Source organism: Triturus cristatus, chromosome 8, assembly GCF_964204655.1.
Source record: "Triturus cristatus chromosome 8, aTriCri1.1, whole genome shotgun sequence".
NCBI classification, from domain to species: domain Eukaryota; kingdom Metazoa; phylum Chordata; class Amphibia; order Caudata; family Salamandridae; genus Triturus; species Triturus cristatus.
In genome coordinates, this window is record NC_140591.1 from 415,623,324 (window position 1) to 415,648,998 (window position 25,675).

The following is a 25,675-nucleotide window of genomic DNA, read 5'->3' on the forward strand; positions in this document are numbered from 1 at the left end:
CCGTACTCACGTATCCTTAAACAGCCAATCGCTTAATGTGCTCCCATCCCGAGGTTCCGTCGATATGTGGAGAAACACCTACAGTGCCCAGTTTAAATACAGCCAGCTGATGTCGAATTACGGGAAAAGCTCGCTGCACCTGGTGTACTACAAAAGCTTCCGGTTCAGGGAGTGACGGAAGACTAGACCTGATTGAGTGAGGAGATATTTGTCAACCGGAAGTGAGGACCCGATGCGAGTCTTCGGAATGGTATTTCCTTTGTTAAACATAACCACTCGTTATTACAAGATGTTAAAAATAAAGGTTTTAAAAACTAGAGGTGTCACTGGCATACCGCCTTCACAAGAGGGTACGGTGACTGCAATCTTTGTGAGCGGATGGAAAAATGCGGGCTAAAATTGCAGTGAGAGAACGAGAGGCATCTCTCGCGTATGGTGACTGCAATCCATGTAGGAGGATGGTAAAATGTGGGCTATAATTACAGTGAGAGAACGAGAGGCATCTCTCGCGTATCAGGAGATATGGTAGCAGTGCTATAACGGGGAGTAAAACGGGCTATAATGACAGGGAGGGAGAAATATCCCAGTGAAGGAAGTCATACTCGAGGACTGACACGCAGGTAGTAATATTTACAACCCACCGTATCCTATACTCAGACTGGAAAAAACTGAAAAAAAGGGGGGGGGTTTATTCTGACAAGGATTAGCACGGAGGCTTAGAGGGATTGTTTCAAATGATGGTACAGATATCCAAAATCGTAGTTCGTATGATGACAGAATTTCTGAAAGTTGTACCAGAATGGGGTTGCCACTTCTGATTTAGTCGGTCATAGATCGTGAAGAGAGGAGAGAGACATGGTACTATGACAGCTGCGACCATGGTATGTCATCATTCAGACCCATCACATGTGTGCCCAGACGGAACACCCACCGTTGTTCCTTTTCAAAGAGTCCATGCTCGGTCTTTAGTTGTTCTATGACAGTCCATCTGAGGTCATTGACCCCATGGTTTTCAGTCAAGAAATGTGTTGCCATCTTTGTCGTACTCTTCTTGCAGCGAATATTGCTTTTGTGTTCGCCCATTCGAATTTTCACTTGTCTGGTGGTCATACCCACATATTCCATCTTACAGGGGCAGGTGATAAGATACACAACATTTTTGCTGTTGCAATTGGTGAATTTTCTCTGTTCCCAGACAGTGCCGTTGGCAAAAGTGATGTTTGTACTCTTTTTGGTTAGGGTGCAAGTACTGCACATTCCGCATGGATGATGTCCTTTGACAGGAGGTTGGATACTTCTTGTGATCTGTTGGACAGGTGGTTTACGTGGTCTGGTGTGAACCAAAATGTCTTTTACATTTTTGCCCCTCTTATGGGAGAACATGGGTTTCGGTAGGTTGAGGCCTCCACAATTTAGAATTTTCCAATTCTTATTAATAATCTTGGATACTTGGTTCGAATGTGTGTTGTAGGTTGTGACGCAGATAGGTCTGGTTTCTTCTTCCTGTGGTATTCGGTTCTCTAAAAGAGAATCCCTATTGTTGTTCCTCGCTCTCTTGAATCCTTTCTTGACAATTGACTCTGGATAATGCCGGTCTCGCAATTTCTTCTCCAGATCTTTAGCCTGGGCCTTGAAGTCAGTCAATTCTGAATAATTCCTCCGTAAACGCAGGAACTGGCCATAGGGGAGATTATCGCGAAGGTGCCTAGGGTGAAAACTATCATATAGCAATAGGCAGTTTTTGGCCGTTGGTTTGAAGTGTGTGTTGGATTTCAATCGGCCTTCGTCTGCATAGATGTTGAGGTCTAGGAATACTAGGTTGCTGTTAGATGATGTATGCGTGAATTTGAGAAAGGCATTTTGTTCATTTAACCAATTCATGAAGGTGGTAACTGAATCAGAGTCCCCTTTCCAAATCACTAAGACGTCGTCAATATAACGTTTCCACAAAATGATGTTCTGATGAAACGGGTTATGTGGGTTCAGGATCCTCTGGGACTCCAGATGATGAACATATAATCCTGCTAGGCTCGGCGCAAAGGTACTACCCATGCTAGTACCGTGTTTTTGTAGGTAGTGCACATCCTGATACAGAAAAAAAATGTTCTTGAGGGCCAGGGTAATGCATTCCATTACTAGGTTTCGGGGAGTATGATAGTTCCATGTTGTGGAAAAAAGAACCTCCTCAATGATATCCAAGGTGTCGTCATGTGGCAAACTAGTATAGAGGCTCTCCACATCCAATCCAATTAACAGGTGTTGTGCAGGATCAAACGTAAGACCTTCAAGGAGTTGTAAGACTGCTTTTGTATCTTTCAAATAAGTATCCGTTCCTTGGACGAGTGGTTGAAGAAATGCATCCGCAAATTTCGACAAAGGCTCTAATATTGAACCAATCCCAGATACAATGGGACGTCCAGGAGGATGGTCCAGGTTATTTATGGATTTTTGGGATCGTGTAGAAATAGGGAGTTCTGGGTGCCTTCTGTACTAGAAAGTCAGCCTCTTTTCTAGTGATCCAATCATGTGCAGTGGCCTCTTCCACCATCCCCATTATGTGAACCCGAATGCTCTCGGTGGGGTCATCTTTAAGGATTTCATAGTTCCTCTGATCACCCAGTAGTGTCTTGCACTCGTTATCATAGTCAGTGGTTGTCTGTATGACCGTCGCTCCGCCTTTATCGGCTGGCTTAATGGTGATATCCATATTGTTGGCTAGTTGTTGTAGTGCTTCTTTCTCTGCTCTAGTCACATTCTGGAAAGCATTATGATCCTTCTGGAGTGCGTTGTTAATATCCTCCATTACTGCTTTCTCAAAAGTTAGCAGTTCGATGGGTAAAGTGGAATCCACTGGGGTGAATGTGGATTTTGATCTCAATCCCGTATCAGATGACTGAGTGGGGACCGTAATTTGATCAGAAAAAAAGACTTTGAGTTTACGCATAAACTCTTTAATTTCCAAACAAAGTTTGAATTTATCAACTTTGTTGGTGGGGACGAAACCCAATCCTTTCTCCAAAGCTGCCGTTTGATGATGGGTTAGGGAAATGGTTGAAAGATTAACCACTAGTTGTCCTTTCGACTGGTCGATGGTTGGTTCAACGTTGCTGTCATACTCCATGTTGATACTCTCGTTGGATCCTCTGGGTCGCTGCTCCAATGGACCTGGTTGCCTGGCGCTGTATTAGCCCTGAGGTACTCTGTCATCAGGAGACCATGCAGCGCTGTCTTGATCTGCGTTCTCCTTAGGTTAACCAATTCATCCCAGTCGGAACTACTAAGCCCAGGATCTGTGTTGCTCAGACCCTAATACAGCGCCCAGAGGTTTGATAGTCCGTAATGAACCGTTTATCTTCCAGCACGACAAGACTTTTAAAAAAGATTGGTCCCTTATATCATGGCACTGTACAAGGGATTGGCTAGTCCTGATTATCAAGACAGCCACAAGCCTCACTCAGGAATTGAAGATTGACATACAGAAGATCGAGGTGCAACTAAAGAGCTATCAATCAACCGCTGTCCTAAAAAAACGACTTGAAGAATTGAATCAAGAGATGAGTGAATATGAAATCTCATTGAAACAAAGCAAGTATAAGAAATTGAAGAAGGACACTGCAGCCTTCAGCCATGAACGAGTATACCCCTACATTAGGGATGATTATATCCAACGGAAAACAGGTAGTGACCAGGACACGGACAGCGATCTCTCCGATACAGCATCCAACGATTCCTATTCCAGTAGAAACAGCGTCTCTAGAAACCAGAGGGGAAGAGGCCAACAACAGGGACCTTACAGACCGAGAGGCAGAGGTTGGGGTGGTTATCAAGGTCCACCACTATACACCCAATATCCCTTTGGACCTCTGCCTATGGGAGTACCCTTCCAACATTGGAATCCCGCCCCACAGGACTACAACTACTATGGTCCACCCCCTTTTTTAGGGATGCGTTCAGGACCACCACGAGGAAGAAACCGGAGAGGCAACCAGGTCCATTGGAGCAGCGACCAAGAGGATCCAACGAGAGTATCAACACGGAGTATGACAGCAACGTTGAACCAACCATCGACCAGTCGAAAGGACAACTAGTGGTTAATCTTTCAACCATTTTCCTAATCCATCATCAAACGGCAGCTTTGGAGAAAGGATTGGGTTTCGTCCCCACCAACAAAGTTGATAAATTCAAACTTTGTTTGGAAATTAAAGAGTTTATGCGTAAACTTAAACTCAAAGTCTTTTTTTCTGATCAAATTACGGTCCCCACTCAGTCATCTGATACGGGATTGAGATCAAAATCCACATTCACCCCAGTGGATTCCACTTTACCCATCGAACTGCTAACTTTTGAGAAAGCAGTTATGGAGGATATTAACAACGCACTCCAGAAGGATCATAATGCTTTCCAGAATGTGACTAGAGCAGAGAAAGAAGCACTACAACAACTAGCCAACAATATGGATATCACCATTAAGCCAGCCGATAAAGGCGGAGCGACGGTCATACAGACAACCACTGACTATGATAACGAGTGCAAGAGACTACTGGGTGATCAGAGGAACTATGAAATCCTTAAAGATGACCCCACCGAGAGCATTCGGGTTCACATAATGGGGATGGTGGAAGAGGCCACTGCACATGATTGGATCACTAGAAAAGAGGCTGACTTCCTAGTACAGAAGGCACCCAGAACTCCCTATTTCTACACGATCCCAAAAATCCATAAAAACCTGGACCATCCTCCTGGACGTCCCATTGTATCTGGGATTCGTTCAATATTAGAGCCTTTGTCGAAATTTGCGGATGCATTTCTTCGACCACTGGTCCAAGGAACGGATACTTATTTGAAAGATACAAAAGCAGTCTTACAACTCCTTGAAGGTCTTACGTTTGATCCTGCACAACAGCTGTTAATTGGATTGGATGTGGAGAGCCTCTATACTAGTTTGCCACATGACGACACCTTGGATATCATTGAGGAGGTTCTTTTTTCCACAACATGGAACTATCATACTCCCCGAAACCTAGTGATGGAATGCATTACCCTGGCCCTCAAGAAAAAAAAAATTCTGTATCAGGATGTGCACTACCTACAAAAACACGGTACTAGCATGGGTAGTACCTTTGCGCCGAGCCTAGCAGGATTATATGTTCATCATCTGGAGTCTCAGAGGATCCTGAACCCACATAACCCGTTTCATCAAAACATCATTTTGTGGAAACGTTATATTGACGACGTCTTAGTGATTTGGAAAGGGGACTCTGATTCAGTTACCACCTTCATGAATTGGTTAAATGAACAAAATGCCTTTCTCAAATTCACGCATACATCATCTAACAGCAACCTAGTATGCCCTGCATCGAAACATGTTGACAACATACTAGGAGTAAACCGCACATTGAGTAGGAAGTCTCCGCACCACCTTTTTACTAGTACCAGCCCCCTCTGACTTATTAAAGGTCTTTTGTCCTAGGGGCCAGGTCCTTTTTAGTCTCACATTCACATCTACCCGAGACCCTCCCATTGCACTACACATAGCACTTTATTATCAGTGCTCCCGCGTATTCGTAGGTCGTAGCACGCCCCGTCCCGCAGCAGGGCGGGAAGACCCCTATGATGAAGCATGACACCATGGGTCATTCTTGGTGTGTGAGGGGTATTTAAACAAATTTGTGTATGTCCAACCATTGTGGGACACCCACACTCACTTATCCCCGTTCCTTAGAAACCCAGGTTTTGAATTTTCTCTTTTCCCTAAAGAGATGGATCTTTATGTTTAATAATTGATTTAGAGTGGAGGATGCATCCATCTCTGGAGCCCATGTAGGGCTTTCCCTCTACGCTCCCTAATCTTGTTATTATTAGCATATAAAACAATACAGAAATAGAAATAGAGACCCTTTGCATTCCTTTGTAAACTGTTTACCAAGGCTTCGTTTTTTTTCTGTCTCCAGTACCCCTGTCTCCAGTACCCCTGGGCCCTCACCCTGCCTATTCCTTACATTTGTATTTCACATTTACTGCTGTAGTGTGAAAATACATTTCATGAAAAGGAATAGAAAGTAGGGTTGGCAATGGAAAAAATACCAGCCATGTATGTTTAAAGAGTCTGCAAAGACCTTGTATTGACACTAAATAGGGTTATAAATACAAAAGAATGTATTCATTTGTAATGCGACTTCTCTGTTTTTGTTCCCTTTAATTATCAGTCCTAGATCATTCAGGCAGCCCTAGAACACAATTAAAAGTGCTTTCTGTTGTTATTTGCTGTTCAAAGTACGCACAGGTAAGTGCTGAAAATAGGGCTTTAGGTGACGGTTTAATTTTGTACCGTCTGCAACATCGAAACAGTGAGCTGGCAATCCTAATCATAAGGCTGGAAGTTTGTTGCAGGATCAGAACATTATTTATTTCCTTCACCCTCGATTCCTGATTAATGCCATAATAGCAATAATTTAACTTATATCTGAAACTCTACACCACCGTCAAAAACATGCTGATTTACTTCAAGTGTCTGGGTATGCACCCTGCATTCAGACAACTCACTCCTCATTCTCACCCTTCACTTTGACGCTCACCCTGGACTCATGGCGCATAGTTCTGGATTTCCCGCATTTGCCACATAATCCATCATCTGCTGCATACTTTGGAGATTTAAAAAAAAACTTGTTTCTACCTCAAACGGTCCAAAAGTTACTAAAAATGCAGCAACACGTTACCTCGCAATGGAAGGCCCTTTCTGAAGGTTGACTGGACACCTTTCTGCTAATGCTAAATGCGAGTGTTAATGTGGTACATTCGGGGGGGGAATAAAGGCAAGGACAGTGTTAAGTATAAAAATTGTAAATTAATGCAGTAATGCTATCACAAAATATGCAGCATTATGCAGCATAATTCGCCTTTGCTTGCTGCAGAATTTAGCCAACCTTGCTGCAGAATTTGGCCTTCTCCTGCTGCAGAATTCCATTGTCCCAGTTTATAGTGCTATGAGGTCCCATCCTGTTGCAGAAAGCACTGTGAATATGCAAGTCATTATTTTAAAACAGTATTTACATACTCTTAGATAGGTTGCTGCAAAATGATGCAGTGATTGAGATAACACAAGTTCTTACGAAATATACTTTAGTAATAAGTAATTAAACTGTATCTAATGCAGACATTTTTGTAAGTGTCTCCACTATTCCAGATCTCAGCTGATAACACCCTTGCATTACATTTCAAAAAGAATACATCTTTGCCATCATGAAGCTTTAAGCAGAGCCACTGAAATTATTCAGTAGAAGAGGACAACATTCAGCAGGTTTGACTAAACTCTGCAGCATGAAAAGGTAAATTATGCGGCACAATGCACCACATTTTGTGGTTAGCATTACTTCATTATTTTGTCATTTAAACTCAAGGTAACAATGTCAGGGGAAATATTTCACCTCATTAGTACCATCTTAACACCCAAATATAGCAGTAAGCAACTACAGGATTACCAATCAATCTTTGCAAAGGGCCTTCCACTGCTCTGGAACACTGTCACGCTTTAAGTAACTTTTGTTTCGTTTGAGCTAGAATCAAGTTTTTTGTTGTTGAAATCTGCAGATTATGTAGCTAATGTAGTAAACTGATAATTATGTAGAAAACACTGCTGCTGCAGAAACTCATAATTCCAATAGCCCCGGCTTTAAGTGAGTCCATCATTTAATGGCTGGTAAGAAGGCTGGTTTCTTTTTTCAACTTTCTGCACTACCACCACACCCTACGATTTCAGGCAGAGGCATCTTAAAGTCAGTATTAACCATTCAGGGGCATTGTGAAAGCAGAGTCAATGGGGTGGCAGGTAGAAGGCTAGCAAGGTTGCATTCAGATCAAGAGCCCTAATCCTCTTGATCCCTGGGGTCTCACAGTAATGGTCTAGGAGACGGAGAAAAGGAGCGAAATTCATAGATATTGTCAAAGAGAAGGCCCAGAATAGGGAGCACTGTATGGGGACTCATTTTTGTGTTAAAAAACTGCCAGAGACCGCTTCTTCAGCGAGATACCCCAAAGAAGGGGACAATATGAGTATTTTTTATTTTTAAATGGGACATCCATTAGTGAAGCTGGTACTGCTGCCAAGTGTGCAAGTTGCCACTGCTGGTTATCATTAAGGAAGCAGATGCAGCTTGATTGGGGTCTAGGGATTTGAGGGGCCCACTGCATCACAGTTATGACTGTCGACCTTTAAAAAAGGGGCATCGGTCCTTATTTTCTTTCAAGCATTAGGACCAAGGTGATGATCCATGGTGGGGAAGAGGTAAAAGATGCAGGGAAGATGGCCTGCTACTCAGGACTGCAGTTATCATTAGTGCAGCAGGTGTAGTTGCATTGGGGTCAGAGTGTGAGGGGCTCATAAAACCCTAATTATGGGGAGCAGTTTGTTTGGGATATCTGTTTTTGTTTGATGCATTTGCGGTTTTATAAGTCTCATATTTAGTGCGGTTCATAAGCTATAGAAAACGTATTCCTGAAATCATCTCATAAGCCCGCTCCCTGCATGCAGCCATGTCCCTCCGCTCCCCCAATCCTAGCCATAAAGTTTTGGAGGGGGGCCCGACCTCAGAACATTTTGCTTAGGGGGAGGGGGGGCTCAAAGTAAAAAAGTTTGAAGACCTCTGTGTTAAGGCGTTAGCCCTTCCTCCACGGGTTGAGGTGTTAGCCCTTCCTCCACGGGTTGAGGTGTTAGCCCTTCCTCCACGGGTTGAGGTGTTAGCCCTTCCTCCTCCACGGGTTAAAGTGTTAGCCCTTCCTCCACGGGATAAAAAGGGTTAGCCCTGCCTCCACGGGATAAAGTGTTAGCCCTCCCTCCACGGGATAAAGTGTTAGCCCTCCCTCCACGGGATAAAGTGTTAGCCCTTCCTCCACGGGATAAAGTGTTAGCCCTTCCTCCACGGGATAAAGGGTTAGCCCTCCCTCCACGGGTTAAAGTGTTAGCCCTCCCTCCACGGGTTAAAGTGTTAGCCCTTCCTCCACGGGTTAAAGTGTTAGCCCTTCCTCCACGGGTTAAAGTGTTAGCCCTTCCTCCACGGGTTAAAGTGTTAGCCCTTCCTCCACGGGTTAAAGTGTTAGCCCTTCCTCCACGGGTTAAAGTGTTAGCCCTTCCTCTACGGGTTAGTGTTAGCCCTTCATCCACCGGTTAATGTTAGCCCTTCATCCACGGGTTAGTGTTAGCCCTTCATCCACGGGTTAGTGTTAGCCCTTCATCCACGGGTTAGTGTTAGTCTCCCTCCTCATCGACATTTGAGTTCATTTGCGGCTGTCTGGAGTAAAAATATAATTTTTTTTGCAGTTTCTTTACTAGTAAACCAAAACACACATATCCTTACCTGTTGCTGGTATTTAGATTGGCGGAGACCTAATTGTTGTTGTTCTCTTGCTTCATACTCTGAAATATTTCCCCCTGAATAAAGAAAAAGAAAAAACATGTACAAGCTAATAGAGAAAAAAATAGAGAAAAAATTGGAGGAGGCGAGAAAACCATTAGAGTGAAATTAAAATGAATTTGAGAAATTGTTCAAATGCATTGCTGCACTCATTTTTGATAGTGGAAGGCGGATGATTCCTCTTCTCTGATAGGAATATGTTCTGCATACATGATGAAGGGGTGCAATTGATTATCATGCAAAGTGGGGGCTATTTTCCCTCAGTTTTTTTTTTTAAAACAGTATTTTAAACCAACGCATCCAAAAAGAGGGATGGGAAAGACCATCCTCTCCGCCAGTGCTGGCCAGGTCATATGTGCACTTCATACAGCATAATCCAAGCCTATTGGGAGACAAGGTCCAAATCTGGACTGCACCCTTCAGCTAAACAGTAGCTTGCCTATGCAAGTCCACAACACCTAAGCTGACGTCAAGCATACAGTGTCAAAAAGACTGTCTTTCCAATGCCAATATATTTCAAATGCTCTAATGGCACAGTGAAAGAGGAGCCTCTTTTTTCCCATTGTGTGTGTGTATATATATATATATATATATATATATATATATATATATATATATATATATATATATATATATATATATGTTAGACCTGTCAGCCCTCCTTTGGGTGGTCCCTCCTCATCATTATTTATTTTGTCCCACTTTTGCCTTAAACCCTATTATAGTTTTTCCTTTTTGGGAACCACCAGACTTTTTAGTGTTGATGCAGGGTCAGGGAGCCATTTTCCCTGCCCCTGGAACTTCTGTCTGAGGGCCTGAGACACAAAATGGTGGCCACCCATTGTCACCTGTGACATCACCAGAACACACTAGAGGTTTCTAGAACCTTCTGCAACATACTAGAACCCTGGGATAGAGGGAGGCAGTTTAGAATGTTGGGAAGCCATCTCAGGTTGGCAGTTGGCAACTGACTAGAGAGGAGAGAGGACCAGTTCAGAAGGAGGTCGGAGTAAGGCAGCAGGGGTGGAAACCAGTGCTTGGAGTGGGGTCCAGAAACCCACCCTTGATGCTAGTCCCTACTGACCAAGCCCAGCCTAGAGCCCTGTGTGGGACCAAGACCAGAAAAACCATCTTAAGGACCTAAATGTTGTGAAGAGGCCTTAAAGAAGAAGACCAGCAAGTTTCTGACCTGTACAGCAGTGTCCTCCTGGAGTCCTGACGTCGAGAAGCCTGGAGACCTGGAGCCCGAGGTGGAGAAGTGGCGCTGACAGAAAGCAGACGTCGTACCCGGAGCCGCCAGAGGTCGAGAGAGGGCGTCGACGGAGGACGTGGAGAGTCACCGGAGGTCGAGTAGGAAGTCACCTGAGGTCGAGGTGTGGCGTCGACGGGGGAGTGAAGTCCGCCCTCCGGAGTCGCCGGAAACCAAGGTGAAGCGCGCAGGAGGTCGGGAGTGGAGGTCGCACTCCGGAGTCGCCTGAGGTCGAGGTGAAGCGCGCAGGAGGTCGGGAGTGGAGATCGCACTCCGGAGTTGCCGGAACCCGAGGTGGAGCCGACGGAGGTCGGGAGTGGAGGTCGCACTCCGGAGACACCCGGAAGCGGGGAGACCGTGACCCTGTGATGCCGGAACAAGACATCGAGCCAAGGCCGCCCAGCGACATCGATCCGGAGCCGCCTCACGGCACCGACCCGGCGTCAGGTAAAGCCGATCGACGCGTCATCGAACCGAGGCCACCCAGCGACATCGAACCGGAACCGCCAGACGGCATCGACACGGCGTCAAGTGGAACAGATCGACGCGACATCGAACCGGAGCCGTCCAGCGACGTCGACCCGGCGCCAAGCGGAGCATCGTGAAAAGGGCAGTAAGTGGTAGAAAGGGCATCTGAGGCCCTGTGGAGCCCTAAAAGACCATTCTAGGGGCTAGAGGGGTGTTAGAACCAGCCTGGGAGTGCCAGGGGTGAACTGAGACTGGTGTAGTGACCTCTGTGAGGGGTTGTGTATTGTGGGAGAGCCAGATCCGTAGGTTACCCTTATTCTACCTCAGTTCAGGCCCAGCCCTGACCAATCTAGGTGGGACACCCCCCATGTCATCCAAATGACCACAAGCTGTACTTGGGCATAGTATAACCAGACTACCTCATAAATGTGATCTGATTTGCAATTGTTATTGATTGCTTATATTATTTATTGAAGGCGTTGTATTTATTGTCTGACAGTATTTATTTGCCCTCTGTATTTATTGCACCTATATTTATTCCGTGTTTATTTATGACCTGAACCTATTTATTGAAACCCCACTGTGGTATTATTTATTTGACCTGCTATTTTCAAGAAAAGTCTTATGGTTTTGTATGTATGTCTTGAAACCTGCAACTAAGAGAAAATAAGATAAAGACAAACTACTTTCTTTCATAATTTTTACGGTGTAGTGTCGTTTTTGGAACGGATGAACGCATGGTTATTGTGAGGGTGTGACGTACGCTTAACACGGTGCCTGACCCCCGACCGCTCGAGCCAAGCTACCATTGTGCTGGGAACCTGGTGACTGCTAACCCGGTTGCCCGGTTTCCAACATAAAATTGGTGTTCAGTGGTGGGATTGAGCTGTGCTTGCGTCCACTCGACAATAACTGTGGGTAGTCCATAGGCCTACACCGGGAGTTTTCTCCAAGCGGACTTCTTAATTTTGAGTTTTGTTTTTTCCAAATTTACTTCTGGTGGTGGGAGGAGGTATTATAAAAGGTACCCCCCTGCATAGCTTCTGTAAGCAACTGTCTTCTATCCTGAGTGGGCAAAATGGAGTTTGTATTAGAGGATGTGGAAACTTCTACTGTGGCCCAACTCAGAGAGTTTTGTGAGCGAGAGGGGGTGTTTTGTCCCCAAGGTGCAAAGAAGGGTGAACTCCAGACCAGCTTGAGGGCTTGGGGGGAGGCACGGCGAGAAAGTAAGGTTGAGAAGGAGGACAGGGATGGAGAGCCTGACAGCGAGGGGGCTGGTTTGTACCAACCTGAGGTGGGGGACCTAGTAGCGGGGCCCAGAACACCTTCAAGGAAGGGCAGCAGTGTCTCTAGCCACGGCTTACTAGAAGCAGAATTCACTGACCGGAGGGAGAAAAGACAGCTCACATGGGAATTGGCGAAGCTGGAGAAAGAAAAGGAGGAACGGAGGATGGCTCACGAGTTGAGGCTCAGGGAGATAGATCTCCAGATCCTACGGGTCGGGGCACACACTGTTCCTAATGGTGGCAGCGAAGAAAGAGAAATCACCAGGGAATCCAAACCCTATTTGCCGAAAGACATAGTAGCTAGCTATAGTGCGGGTGATGATATCGCCAGGTGGCTAGCAGCCTATGAGGTCTCTTTAAGGGTCCATGGGGTTCCAGAGAAATATTGGGGAGGGGGATTGTACAGATACATGCCTCCAGCTGGTAGGGATACATTATTGGCCCTAGAGCAGGATGAGCAGACCCACTACCCCACCATGAAAGTGGCGCTCGTGAGAAAGTTTGGACTAACACCCGAGAAGTACAGACAGAAGTTCCGGGGTAGCCACAAACTGGGCACACAGAATTGGGTGGATTTCCTGGACTATGCAAAGAAGGCATTAGAGGGTTGGATACAGGGCAGTGAGGTGAGGAACTACGAGGGGTTGTTTGATTTAATGTTGAAGGAACACCTGCTCGAAAAATGTTTCCCTGAACTGCGTCAACACCTGGTGGATAGCAAGCTGACCAATCCCCGGAAGCTTGCTGAGGAGGCGGACATTTGGGCTAGTACCCGGGTGACCACAAGGGGGACCGGAGGGGACTCTCAAAAGACCGGACAGGGCGTCCCCCCAGAAGAAAGAGGGAGGGGAAAAGAAAACGGAGTTCTCTAAAGGCCCCCAAAATAGTTCCCAAGGGAAGGGAACAGGATTCACCCCTAGGGCTAACCCACCCAGAAACCCTAATCCTGGCCAGAGACAGCAGCCAAGGGTTGTCCATTGCTACGAGTGCGGTGGTGTAGGACACTATAAGGGAGATGTGAAGTGCCCGAAAAGACCACCCCCTCCCATCGGAGGAAAGACCCCCGGAGTAGCTAGTGTAGTGCTCGGGGAGGAGATGCCCTTAGATAAAGGAAGGGAGTGGGTGGGCGTCACTTTAGTGTCCCTGGGAGAACGGGAGATGGTTCCTAAGATCCAGGTGCCCGCAAATACCACAAAGTATGGGCAGTGGGTCACCATCAACGGCCAAAGAGGGGAGGCTCTGAGAGACACAGGAGCCAGTATGACTATGGTACGTAGCCAGCTGGTGTCTCCAGAGCAGGTGATTCCCCATGTACTCCACCCTGCCGCGATGGCTGACGGCAGAATGGGCCACTATCCGGTGGCCGAGGTTCCATTTGAATGGGAAGGGGTTGCAGGGTTACTTCGAGTTGCCGTAAGCCCTGCCGTGCCAGTCGATTGTCTGCTGGGGAATGACATGGAGCATAATGCTTGGAAGGAGGTGGAATACCGGACTCATGCTGAGATGCTGGGTACACCTGACTGGGCCTGTGTCAGCACAAGGTCTGCGACTACCCGGAGGGGGAGTTCATTTAGGCGGGAACCTGGAACAAAGGCACCGCCGGCTGCCAATCAAGGGAAGAACCGAGGGCAGGAGGAGCCTGCCCCGGCATCCGCGCCCCGTGGGACGGATAGGCCACCGGAGGTGGTGGACCAGGAGTCCGCGGAGGGGGATGTTACCAAACTGGAGAACCTACCCATCCCGGCCGAGTGGCACGTGGAGGGAGGGCCGACCAGGAAGGAATTCTGCAAGGGCCAGAGGGAGTGTCCTACCCTTGAGGGACTGAGGCGGCAGGCCGAAGCCCAGGCAGCAGGGAACGTTGAGGGGAACTACAATATTTACTGGGAGGATGGCCTCCTCTACAGTGAACCCAAGGCACCCATGCACGGATCGTCACGGGCCTTGGTTGTCCCTCAACGTTACCGAGCCTTCCTGCTGGAATTGGCTCATGAGATCCCCTTGGCAGGACACCTGGGGCAAGACAAGACCTTTGCCCGTCTTGTCCCACACTTTTATTGGCCTCAAATGAAAGTGTCGTCCGAAACCTACTGCCGGACGTGTGTGTCTTGTCAAGCCAGTGGGAAAACAGGGGTGAAGCTGAAAGCTCCCCTGGAACCACTTCCTGTCGTTAGCACCTCCTTTGAAAGGGTGGGCATCGACATTGTGGGTCCGTTAGATCCACCTACTACAGCTGGTCACAGGTTTATCCTGGTTCTGGTGGATCATGCCACACGGTACCCAGAGGCTATACCTCTGAGGACCATTACTGCACCTGTTGTGGCTAGGGCCCTGATGGGAATCTTTACCCGAGTGGGTTTTCCCAAGGAAGTTGTGTCCGACAGGGGGACCAACTTCATGTCAGCATACATGCGGGCCATGTGGAAGGAGTGTGGAGTGACCTACCGGTTCACCACTCCTTACCACCCCCAGACCAATGGTCTGGTGGAGAGGTTCAATAAAACCTTGAAAGGCATGATCAGAAGTCTGCCTGAAAGCCTGCGGAGGAAATGGGACGTCCTCCTACCCTGTCTACTGTTTTCTTACAGGGAAGTGCCACAGAAGGGAGTGGGCTTCAGCCCCTTCGAGCTTTTGTATGGGCACCCTGTGCGTGGACCTCTCAGCCTGGTGAGAGACGGATGGGAAAGAACTCCCAGAAAGCTTCCCCAGGATGTGGTGAGCTACATGCTGGCCTTCCGGAGCCAAATGGCTAAGTTGTGGAAGCAAGCTTCTGACAACTTGGAAGCCAGCCAAGCAGTGATGAAGGCGTGGTATGACCACAATGCTCACCCGGTGGAGTTGGAGCCTGGCCAGAAGGTGTGGGTGATCGAACCAGGAGAGCTTAGCGCCCTCCAGGATCGCTGGTCAGGACCCTTTGAGGTGTTGGAGAAGAAGGGTAAGGCTACCTACCTGGTGGACCTGAAGACCCCTCGTCAGCCCCTACGGGTGCTGCATGCCAACCGCCTCAAACCTCACCATGAGAGGCCCGAAGGCATATTGCTGATGGTGACTGACGGAGCAGAGGACGTGGAAAGCGAGCCTCTCCCCGACTTATTTGCGTCTCAAGAGAAGGATGGGTTGCTGGAGGGAGTGATTCTCTCCCCGTCCCTAACTCCTGAACAGCAGGAGGACTGCCGCCAGGTCCTGGGGCAGTACTCTTCGTTGTTCTCCCTTGTTCCGGGTAGGACTCACCTGTGCGTCCATGATGTGGACACAGGAGACAGCCCACCTGTGAAGTCAAAGATCTACCGGATGACAGACAAGGTGAAGGCCAGCATTCACAGTGAAGTCACTAAGATGCTGGAGCTAGGAGTGATTGAACCTTCCAGCAGCCCCTGGTCCAGTCCGGTGGTACTAGTACCAAAAGCTGTACCACCGGGTGCCCAACCGGAACTGAGGTTCTGTGTGGACTACCGGGGACTGAACTCAGTAACCAAGACTGATGCTCATCCGATCCAGAGAGCGGATGAATTGATTGACCGGCTGGGAGCTGCCCAATATCTGAGTACCTGTGACCTTACTTCCGGGTACTGGCAGATCTCTCTGACTGATGGAGCTAAGGAAAGGTCAGCCTTCTCCACGCCCAAGGGCCACTACCAGTTCTGCGTGATGCCCTTTGGGCTCAAGAACGCACCTGCCACGTTTCAGCGTCTGGTGAACCAGATCCTCACTGGAATGGAGAGTTTCTCTGCTGCTTATCTGGACGACATTGCCGTCTTCAGTAACAGCTGGGAGGATCACTTGCGTCACCTGCAAGCTGTTCTCCAGGCCCTGAAACACGCTGGTTTAACGATCAAGGCCAGTAAATGCCAGATCGGGCAGGGGTCGGTAGTGTACCTTGGACACTTGGTGGGTAGGGGAGCGGTGCAACCCCTCCAGGCGAAAATCGAGGCAATCATGGCCTGGGAACCTCCCAAGACTCAGACTGAGGTCCGAGCTTTTCTGGGCCTCACCGGATATTACCGCCGCTTCGTGAAGGGGTACGGTACCATTGTGGCCCCCCTCACGGAGCTTACGTCCAAGAAACAACCTCGACGGGTAGTCTGGACGGAGGCTTGCCAGCAGGCCTTTGTGAAACTGAAGCAAGCCATGTGCGAGGCCCCGGTCTTAAGGGCCCCAGACTTTTCCAAGGAGTTCATTGTCCAGACAGATGCATCGGAACATGGCATTGGGGCAGTGTTATCGCAACTCAATGAAGAGGGTCTGGATCAACCCGTGGTCTTCCTATCCCGGAGACTACTTCCCAGGGAACAGAAGTGGAGTGCAATAGAGCGTGAAGCCTTTGCCGTGGTATGGGCTCTGAAGAAGTTGCGGCCATACCTGTTTGGCTCGCACTTCCTAGTTCAGACCGACCACAGACCCCTTCGGTGGCTGATGCAGATGAAGGGGGAGAATCCCAACCTGCTAAGGTGGTCTATCTCCCTACAGGGAATGGACTTTCAGGTGGAACATCGGCCTGGAGTGGACCACGCCAATGCAGACGGTTTCTCAAGGTATTTCCGCCTTAGTGATGAGAACTCCCAAGGGGTTGGGTAGCTCTCCCCACTTTCAGCTGGGGGGGGGACGCGTGTTAGACCTGTCAGCTCTTTGGGTGGTCCCTCCGCATCATTATTTATTTTGTCCCACTTTTGCCTTAAACCCTATTATAGTTTTTCCTTTTTGGGAACCACCAGACTTTTTAGTGTTGATGCAGGGTCAGGGAGCCATTTTCCCTACCCCTGGAACTTCTGTCTGAGGGCCTGAGACACAAAATGGTGGCCACCCATTGTCACCTGTGACATCACCAGAACACACTAGAGGTTTCTAGAACCTTCTGCAACATACTAGAACCCTGGGATAGAGGGAGGCAGTTTAGAATGTTGGGAAGCCATCTCAGGTTGGCAGTTGGCAACTGACTAGAGAGGAGAGAGGACCAGTTCAGAAGGAGGTCGGAGTAAGGCAGCAGGGGTGGAAACCAGTGCTTGGAGTGGGGTCCAGAAACCCACCCTTGATGCTAGTCCCTACTGACCAAGGCCAGCCTAGAGCCCTGTGTGGGACCAAGACCAGAAAAACCATCTTAAGGACCTAAATGTTGTGAAGAGGCCTTAAAGAAGAAGACCAGCAAGTTTCTGACCTGTACAGCAGTGTCCTCCTGGAGTCCTGACGTCGAGAAGCCTGGAGACCTGGAGCCCGAGGTGGAGAAGTGGCGCTGACAGAAAGCAGACGTCGTACCCGGAGCCGCCAGAGGTCGAGAGAGGGTGCCGACGGAGGATGTGGAGTCACCGGAGGTCGAGTAGGAAGTCACCTGAGGTCGAGGTGTGGCGTCGACGGGGGAGTGAAGTCCACCCTCCGGAGTCGCCGGAAACCAAGGTGAAGCGCGCAGGAGGTCGGGAGTGGAGGTCGCACTCCGGAGTCGCCGGAACCCGAGGTGGAGCCGACGGAGGTCGGGAATGGAGGTCGCACTCCGGAGACACCCGGAAGCGGGGAGACCGTGACCCTGTGACGCCGGAACACGACATCGAGCCAAGGCCTCCCAGCGACATCGATCCGGAGCCGCCTCACGGCACCGACCCGGCGTCAGGTAAAGCCGATCGACGCGTCATCGAACCGAGGCCACCCAGCGACATCGAACCGGAACCGCCAGACGGCATCGACACGGCGTCAAGTCGAACAGATCGACGCGACATCGAACCGGAGCCGTCCAGCGACGTCGACCCGGCGCCGAGCGGAGCCGATCATCGTGAAAAGGGCAGTAAGTGGTAGAAAGGGCATCTGAGGCCCTGTGGAGCCCTAAAAGACCATTCTAGGGGCTAGAGGGGTGTTAGAACCAGCCTGGGAGTGCCAGGGGTGAACTGAGACTGGTGTAGTGACCTCTGTGAGGGGTTGTGTATTGTGGGAGAGCCAGATCCGTAGGTTACCCTTATTCTACCTCAGTTCAGGCCCAGCCCTGACCAATCTAGGTGGGACACCCCCCATGTCATCCAAATGACCACAAGCTGTACTTGGGCATGGTAAAACCAGACTACCTCATAAATGTGATCTGATTTGCAATTGTTATTGATTGCTTATATCATTTATTGAAGGCGTTGTATTTATTGTCTGACAGTATTTATTTGCCCTCTGTATTTATTGCACCTATATTTATTCCGTGTTTATTTATGACCTGAACCTATTTATTGAAACCCCACTGTGGTATTATTTATTTAACCTGCTATTTTCAAGAAAAGTCTTATGGTTTTGTATGTATGTCTTGAAACCTGCAACTAAGAGAAAATAAGATAAAGACAAACTACTTTCTTTCATAATTTTTACGGTGTAGTCGTTTTTGGAACGGATGAACGCATGGTTATTGTGAGGGTGTGACGTACGCTTAACACGGTGCCTGACCCCCGACCGCTCAAGCCAAGCTACCATTGTGCTGGGAACCTGGTGACTGCTAACCCGGTTGCCCGGTTTCCAACAATATATATATATTTTTTTTTTTCACTGAAAAAACCATAGGTTTCACACACGTTATAGTTAGCTGGACATTTCACTCGTGAAAAACCATTGAAATTCCCCCGTTCTAGTTAGTGCAGGCAACTATAACTCACGCGACCGCAATCCTCTGCTGATGACGTCAGATATTACATCACTGTATTTAGACACTTATTTACCCATGTCTTCTTCCATTAATTTTTAGCTATACATATATTACAAATATTTTTTTTTCAGAAAGACACATATATCATCAGTGATGTAATATCTGACGTCATCAGCAGAGGATTGCGGTCGCGTGAGTTATAGTTGCCTGCACTAACTACAACGGGGGAATTTCAATGGTTTTTCACGAGTGAAATGTCCAGCTAACTATAACATGTGTGAAACCTATGGTTTTTTAAGTGAATTTGCAAGGTTTTTTAAATGCTAATTCCTAACTATAACGTGTGTGAAACCTATGGTTTTTTCAGTGAATTTGTACGGTTTTTTAAATGCTAAGTTATGTATTTATTTTTTTTTTTAAGGTTTTTCACCGTGCGCGTACCGTACGCGCACCATGCGCGCGCTGTGGGCGCACGGTGCGCGTCGCGCACCGCGCTCCCACGAGACGCAGTTCGCGGAATTTTTCCGTTTCTACCATACGCGCATGCTACGTGTACTCCGCGATTTTTCGCAAAAAAATTAAAGGAAATTTTGGCCCTTGGGGGTCCTTCTTGGACCCCCTGACAAAGGCTAGGGGGTCAGGAACTGTCCACCCTGCCCCCTTTTCACGTTCTCCACCTTTGTTTTTCACCCCCTCAGACTGCGAGAGAAAAAATGGCGGCCGACACTTCCTGGTTTCGACCGATTCGAATGTTTACTAAGATCTAACAACTAATCAGAATCGCGCTCGCGCATGGCAGCGTGCGCGTACGGTAAGTTTTACCGTACGCGCATGGTGCGCGCTTATAGATATATATATGCTTTTAAATGCTATTTTCTCAGGAAATACTGAACAGATTTACACCAGACCTGCAAAAGGCACATCCCTGACCTGAGGACTACCTCTCTGCCAAATTTCAAGTAATTCTGTTCAGCCGTTCGGGCTGTAGCTTGGACTAAAGGTCCTATGGAAAAATGCATGGGGAAAACGCGTTTTGGGACCCCCCCTTTTTCTCAGCCCCCGCTTGACGAATCCCCCCCGAGACTTTCAGGGAAGGAGCGGAGCGCCCCACCTATTTTGAAAATTTCGCGAGGATTCGTCAATCGGCGCCAAAGTTATTCCAAATAGAATGTTGCGGATTTCCTATGGAAACACGATCCTAACTATAACTATCTACTGGCGACCGCCAGTAGAATATATGAAAATATATATATATATTATATATATATATTAAAAAACATACCCCTCCACCCCCCTTATAGTTAGGGTTACCAGAGATCGGAATTCCTCAGATATTTCTCCCTGAATAACTTTGCACCGATTTGACAAAATCTTTATAAAGGTTTGCAGACCTTTTGCACCTGTTACATTGGTAAATGATTGAAAGTTTGGTGGTGTTTGGTCAAGGGGTTGTAGAGAATGGGGAGTCCCAAATGCATTTTACATAGACTTTTGGATTTCACATAGCGGCAAAATAGCAGAGCGGATTGTAATGAAATTTCTCTGCAACATACATTAGACTAGCTCAATGATTGTTTTTGCTGTTGCAAGTGATGTTATGAAGTTATAAGGGTCAACAACTTAGTGATCTGTGTTGCACAATACTACTAAAATTAGCAAGGAAGCCCAAAAAATAAGCTAGACTTCATATGTAAAGATTCAGATTTACTACATGAACCCATTTATGGTCACATGTTAATGGAAACCTACAGCCCTGCCAAGTACCACACATCAGGGGTTAAACTAATACATTTTATTGCTGATGTCTGCATCACCGCACTAAAATGCATTACTCATGCATTTAAAAAGCACCTCAACACTGTGAGGATGATACTTGGCAGGGCTGACAAAGTCAAGAGTCTGGGCAGCACACCCGGCATGCTCTAGGTGGTTAAGAAGAGTGACACAAAAGTGGCCCTCGGTAACCAGAATCGCTGTGCTAGGGTTGGTAGAAGAGGTCTGAATGTGGCAACATTCTTACAGAACAGGTGGCTGTTCTATAAAATAGTGGACTGGACTAGCATCCCAAAATAGTGGATTGGTATTGCTACTGTAGAAGTTATATAGAAAATTATAAGCACATGCAGGAGTTGTGCATAGCGTGAATTTCAGTTGTCATCTATGCAAGGTGCAGTAAATCTTATGCTGCTGCTATATTGATAGAGGACTGGACATGCATCCCAAAGCATACCCACTAATAACACTGGCATTAGATAAAATGTTTTCCTATCGGATTTCAAGCCCTAGACCCATCCGTCAATAGACACCGAGAAGTTATCTAGCCAATCACTTGACAAGAAAAGTTTTTTCCAGCCAAGATAAGGTATTACACTTTCCCAGCATCACTAATAGAATGTTTCTTTCTTCAAGATTGATTGCAAGTATATCTGTGTATCGAAGGTCTGACCCAGCTATCCGTTGCAATTACAGGACAGAAGAGCTACCTCAAAGTAGTTGATACAGTCAACGGAGTTTAGTCCTTGATAACACTGGTTACGGAACCTAGAATGAATGACTGAATAAATAAATAAATAACTTGCAGAGCGCAATGGCTACTCATAAGAGTGTCCCGGCGCCACAACTTGAAAACCTGTAGGAATAGATGGCGGTTACTGGCACGAGAGATGCGTTGTCAAGGATTTGCGAAAGGCAGATTCACTGTTCAAGCTCATGAGCTGCTCTGGAAGGAGATTCCATATTTTGGCTGAATGTACCAGAAAAGCACCACCACGTCTAGATCTTTTAAAACGAGGGGCCAGTATCAAATGTACTCTACTAGACCGCAGGCTCCGGTTAGGCTGGCAGTCCTTGATTCTTTTATTCAAATAATGGGACCCGGTGTTATGAAAAGCCTGAAGTACAAGCATTAGTGATTTGAAAGTAATCCTTTTGCTAATGGTTAGCCAGTGAAGTTTGTTGAGAAAAGGTGAAGTAGGGGTACTTTTTTGAAGATCAAAAAGCAGACGCACTGCAGAGTTTTGGGCTACCTGTAAGCGGCGAATCAGTTAAGCAGGTAGGCCAAGGTGTAAGGCATTGGCGGAGTCCAGTCTCGATTGACTTGTTTCTCAGACTGCAGTTTAACGAGCCTCCCAAGGAATTAGAGGTTAACATTTTCTAAATGCCCATAAGATACATTTACAATTTTTTGTAACTGAATGGATCTGGGCTTTGATGAAGAATTCATTGTCAAAAATTAGTTCCAAATTTCTCGCTGCATGTGTTGGTGGAAAGGTGGGGGAAAGGCTCCAGTATGTTTATAGCTAGGCTGGGACCCCAACCCGGGTAAGCGTTGGACCGTAAAAGGAAGATTTCAGGTTTGTCCAAGTTACATTGTAGCTCATTATCCTTGAGACAGAGACATCTTAAGACTGCTCTCATACAGTCAGAGAAAATGTCCTTGCTAAAGTCGGAGTCCCCAAGAATAGACATGTAAATATTAAATAATGTACGACTGTGCGGAGCCCTGGGGAACCCCGCATTTGAGGGCTTTAGCCTCAGAGAAATATGGCTTAGTTCAGACTGATTTTCTCTGTCCTCTAAGAAAGAGGTCAACCACTTTAAGGCTAGTCCATCGATGCCAATATTAGACAGTTGGTGCAAAAGAACGTTGTGAGAGACAGTATCAAATGCAGCCAACAGGGCTAATAGGATAAGGGTGGCATACCGGCCTAAATCAATCAATCAGGGAATTGGAAGCGTGCTACTCACCCGTGAGGGTCTCAAGGAGCTGGGGGGGGGCTGCAGTTCTGTTTAGCTGAAGAGCCAGGTCTTGAGGGTCTTCCTGAAGGTGTTCGGGGTGGGGGGGGGGGTAGGGGGGGGGGGGGGCGTGTCTGATGTCTGCCGGTAGCTCGTTCCAGGTCTTGGCTGCAATGTGAGAGAAGGATCTTCCGCCTGCTCTGTGGATGCGCGGGGTTTCGGCCAGTGCGTGGTTGGAAGAACGGAGGTTTCTTTTGGGTACGTGGAAGTTGATTCTGTCGCTGAGGTATTTGGGTCTGTTGTTGTGTAGGCATTTGTAGGCGTGAGTGAGGATTTTGAAAGTGACTCTTTTCTCCAAGGGAAGCCAGTGGAGACTTCGTAGGTGTTGACTGATGTGTTTGTGTCGGGGGATGCCGAGGACGAGTCTGGCGGCGGTGTTCTGTATTGTCTGGGGTTTGCGGAGTAGGGACTTGTTGATGCTGGCGTAGAGCGCGTTTACATAGTCCAGTCTACTGGTGATGAGTGCGTGGGTGACTGTCTTCCTTGACTCAGGAGGGGGGGGGGGGGGGGAGGGGATCTACTTGAAAGTCTTGTGGAGGGTGTTAAAGCAGCTGGAGGTGACGGCGTTGACCTGTCGGTTCATGGTGAGTGATGAGTAGAGTATGATGCCGAGGTTCTTGGCGTGGTCTGAGGGGGTAGGTGGGCTTCCGAGGGTGGTCGGCCACCAGGTGCTGTCCCATGCAGAAGGGGTGGTACAGAGGACGAGGACTTATGTGTTCTCGGTGTTGAGCTTCAGACAGCTGTTGGTGATCCAAACTGCGAAGTCTTGCATTCCTTTCTGAAGGTTAGTTTGGCAGTGGTGGGGTCTTTGGTGAGGGAGAGGATGAGCTGGGTGTCGTCGGAGTAGGATACGATGTTGAGGCCTTGTTGTCAGACGATGGCTGCGAGGGGGGGAAAGAAGGATAGTTTTAGAGTCTCAGATTTACAGCAGAGCCGTTTCGGTACTATGCCATGTGAGCCTGAATGAGATGAGGCTGAGGAGGTGGTGAGATTCTACAAAATCTGAGAGCAGTTTGTTAACCACAGTGTCCAAGATTTTACTGGCTGCAGGAAGAAGAGAGATCGGTCTAAAATTAGATAAAGTTTTGCTTTCAGCAGGATTTTTTAGTAATGGGATAGCACTCAGTTTTTTCCAGTTCAGAGAAACCGTCCCTGTCTGAAGGGAAGCGTTGAACACCTTCGCATATACTGTCCCAATGATATTTGCAATTTGTGGGGGACAAGGATCTAACGGAGACCTAGATTTACAGGACAGAAAGATGAGGATGCAGAGAGTTTTAGAAAAGTCCCAGTGCAATCTGCACAAGGGGTCTGGCTTTAAAAATCTGGACTCAACCTGTAGTTTCCTCTTTTTCGATTTAGGTAATTATATATCTGGGCTGTGGGCTCAAGCATGCCATGTGTAGCAACTCGAGTCATTTCTGTTTCTAGGCAAATTGTGTTTTGAAGTTTTGTTTTTAAACTGTGTAAAGACCAATCAAAATGCGTGCAGGCATTATAATGTATGACTCGTCTCAAGGATCATGAAAATCTTGGGGGCACAGGCTGGCAAGATGAGGGGGTATTGCCTGGGGATGGTGCAGAATCCCACAGGCTTGCTACCTCTGTACCATGACCAAAAAGAGCAGTACTGGTGTGCAGCGCAGTGAGGCTGATTGGAAGCCTGATCAAGAGCAAGTGGGCACTTGAGGCAGATAGGTCCATGGCCCGATTTCATTTGTCATCTGAGGACTAACACAAGCTTATTAATGATTGCAAGTAGGATAGACACAATGTCCAGCATCCATTTTGTGACATTTCAGGGTTTTTCTGCACATTTAAGATTTTTTTTTAGAGCTTCTTATTGCTCGAAGGGGGTACTTCCTGATATTTATTTCTTCACACTGACTTCATTGCTTTGTTTTTCTCGTGAGAAAGTGTTATTTTTTGCTATAGAATGTCACTTATAAGTACCCTGAAACCATGGAAAGGTCACACATAAGCATCTGTAAACTTGGCAGCTATGAACCTATAAACATATACATAACAAATAGAATACATTGTAGTCTAAATACATTTTCTTTGCACGCTCTCTGGCTCATAAAATAAAACTGTGCCCAACGGCTAACAGTCATTACATCGCGGCTGTTACCCCGCATGCCATTACAACGCAAGGGTTACTACGCAAACTTTCTAACAATGCGTAGTCTTTACAACGCATTTGTTTTACAACACATGTGCTTTTACCTCACATGCCGTTACAATGAATTTCGTTGTAAAGGTATGTATGGTAAAATCGCATTTGTAGTAAAGACATATAGGCGGTACATGTTGTGAGGAAACAGAGGCTCTTCTGCTTCCTCAAAATGATGTGCACCGTCCCTCAGACAACGGCAGGAACCACAAGGAGAGAGAGGTAAGGGGATTGGGCCTGGGGTGGGGGTTAGTATTTTAGGGTGAAAGGAGGGTTGGGCGGGGGGTCGTGTAGGGGTAGTGGTTTAGGGTACAGAAAGGATTGGGAGGGTCATGTAGGGGTAGTGTTTTAGGGTTTAGGGTAGTTGTTTAGGGTAGGTAAAGAATTGGGGGTCGGGAGGTCACACAGGGGTAGTGTTTTAGGGTAGGGAGAGGACGGGGGGTGGTGCAGGGTACTGTTTTAGGGTAGGGAGAGGACTGGGGGCCGTGCAGGGTTAGTGTCTTAGGGTAGGGAGAGGACTGTGGTTCAGGGGGGTTGTGCAGGGGTAGTGTTCTAGGGTTTAGGTTAGGGAAAGGATTGGGGTGGGGGGGTTGTGCAGGGGTAGCGATTTAGGGTACGGAGAAGACTGGGGTCATGCAGGGGTAGTGTTCTAGGGTTTAGGGTAGGGAAAGGATTGAGGGTTGGGCGTGCAGGGGTAGT

General features: G+C 47.5%; 1 protein-coding gene across 1 annotated transcript in view; it reads right to left on the reverse strand.

Annotated features, from left to right (window-relative positions):
• The window catches only part of EPSTI1 (epithelial stromal interaction 1), a 236,271-nt gene that overhangs the window by 107,890 nt on the left and 102,706 nt on the right, over positions 1-25,675 (reverse strand). Inside the window, exon 4 of the mRNA XM_085621814.1 lies at positions 9,351-9,424. Within this exon, the coding sequence (XP_085477940.1) occupies positions 9,351-9,424 (74 nt within the window). The remainder of the gene's footprint in view (positions 1-9,350; positions 9,425-25,675) is intronic.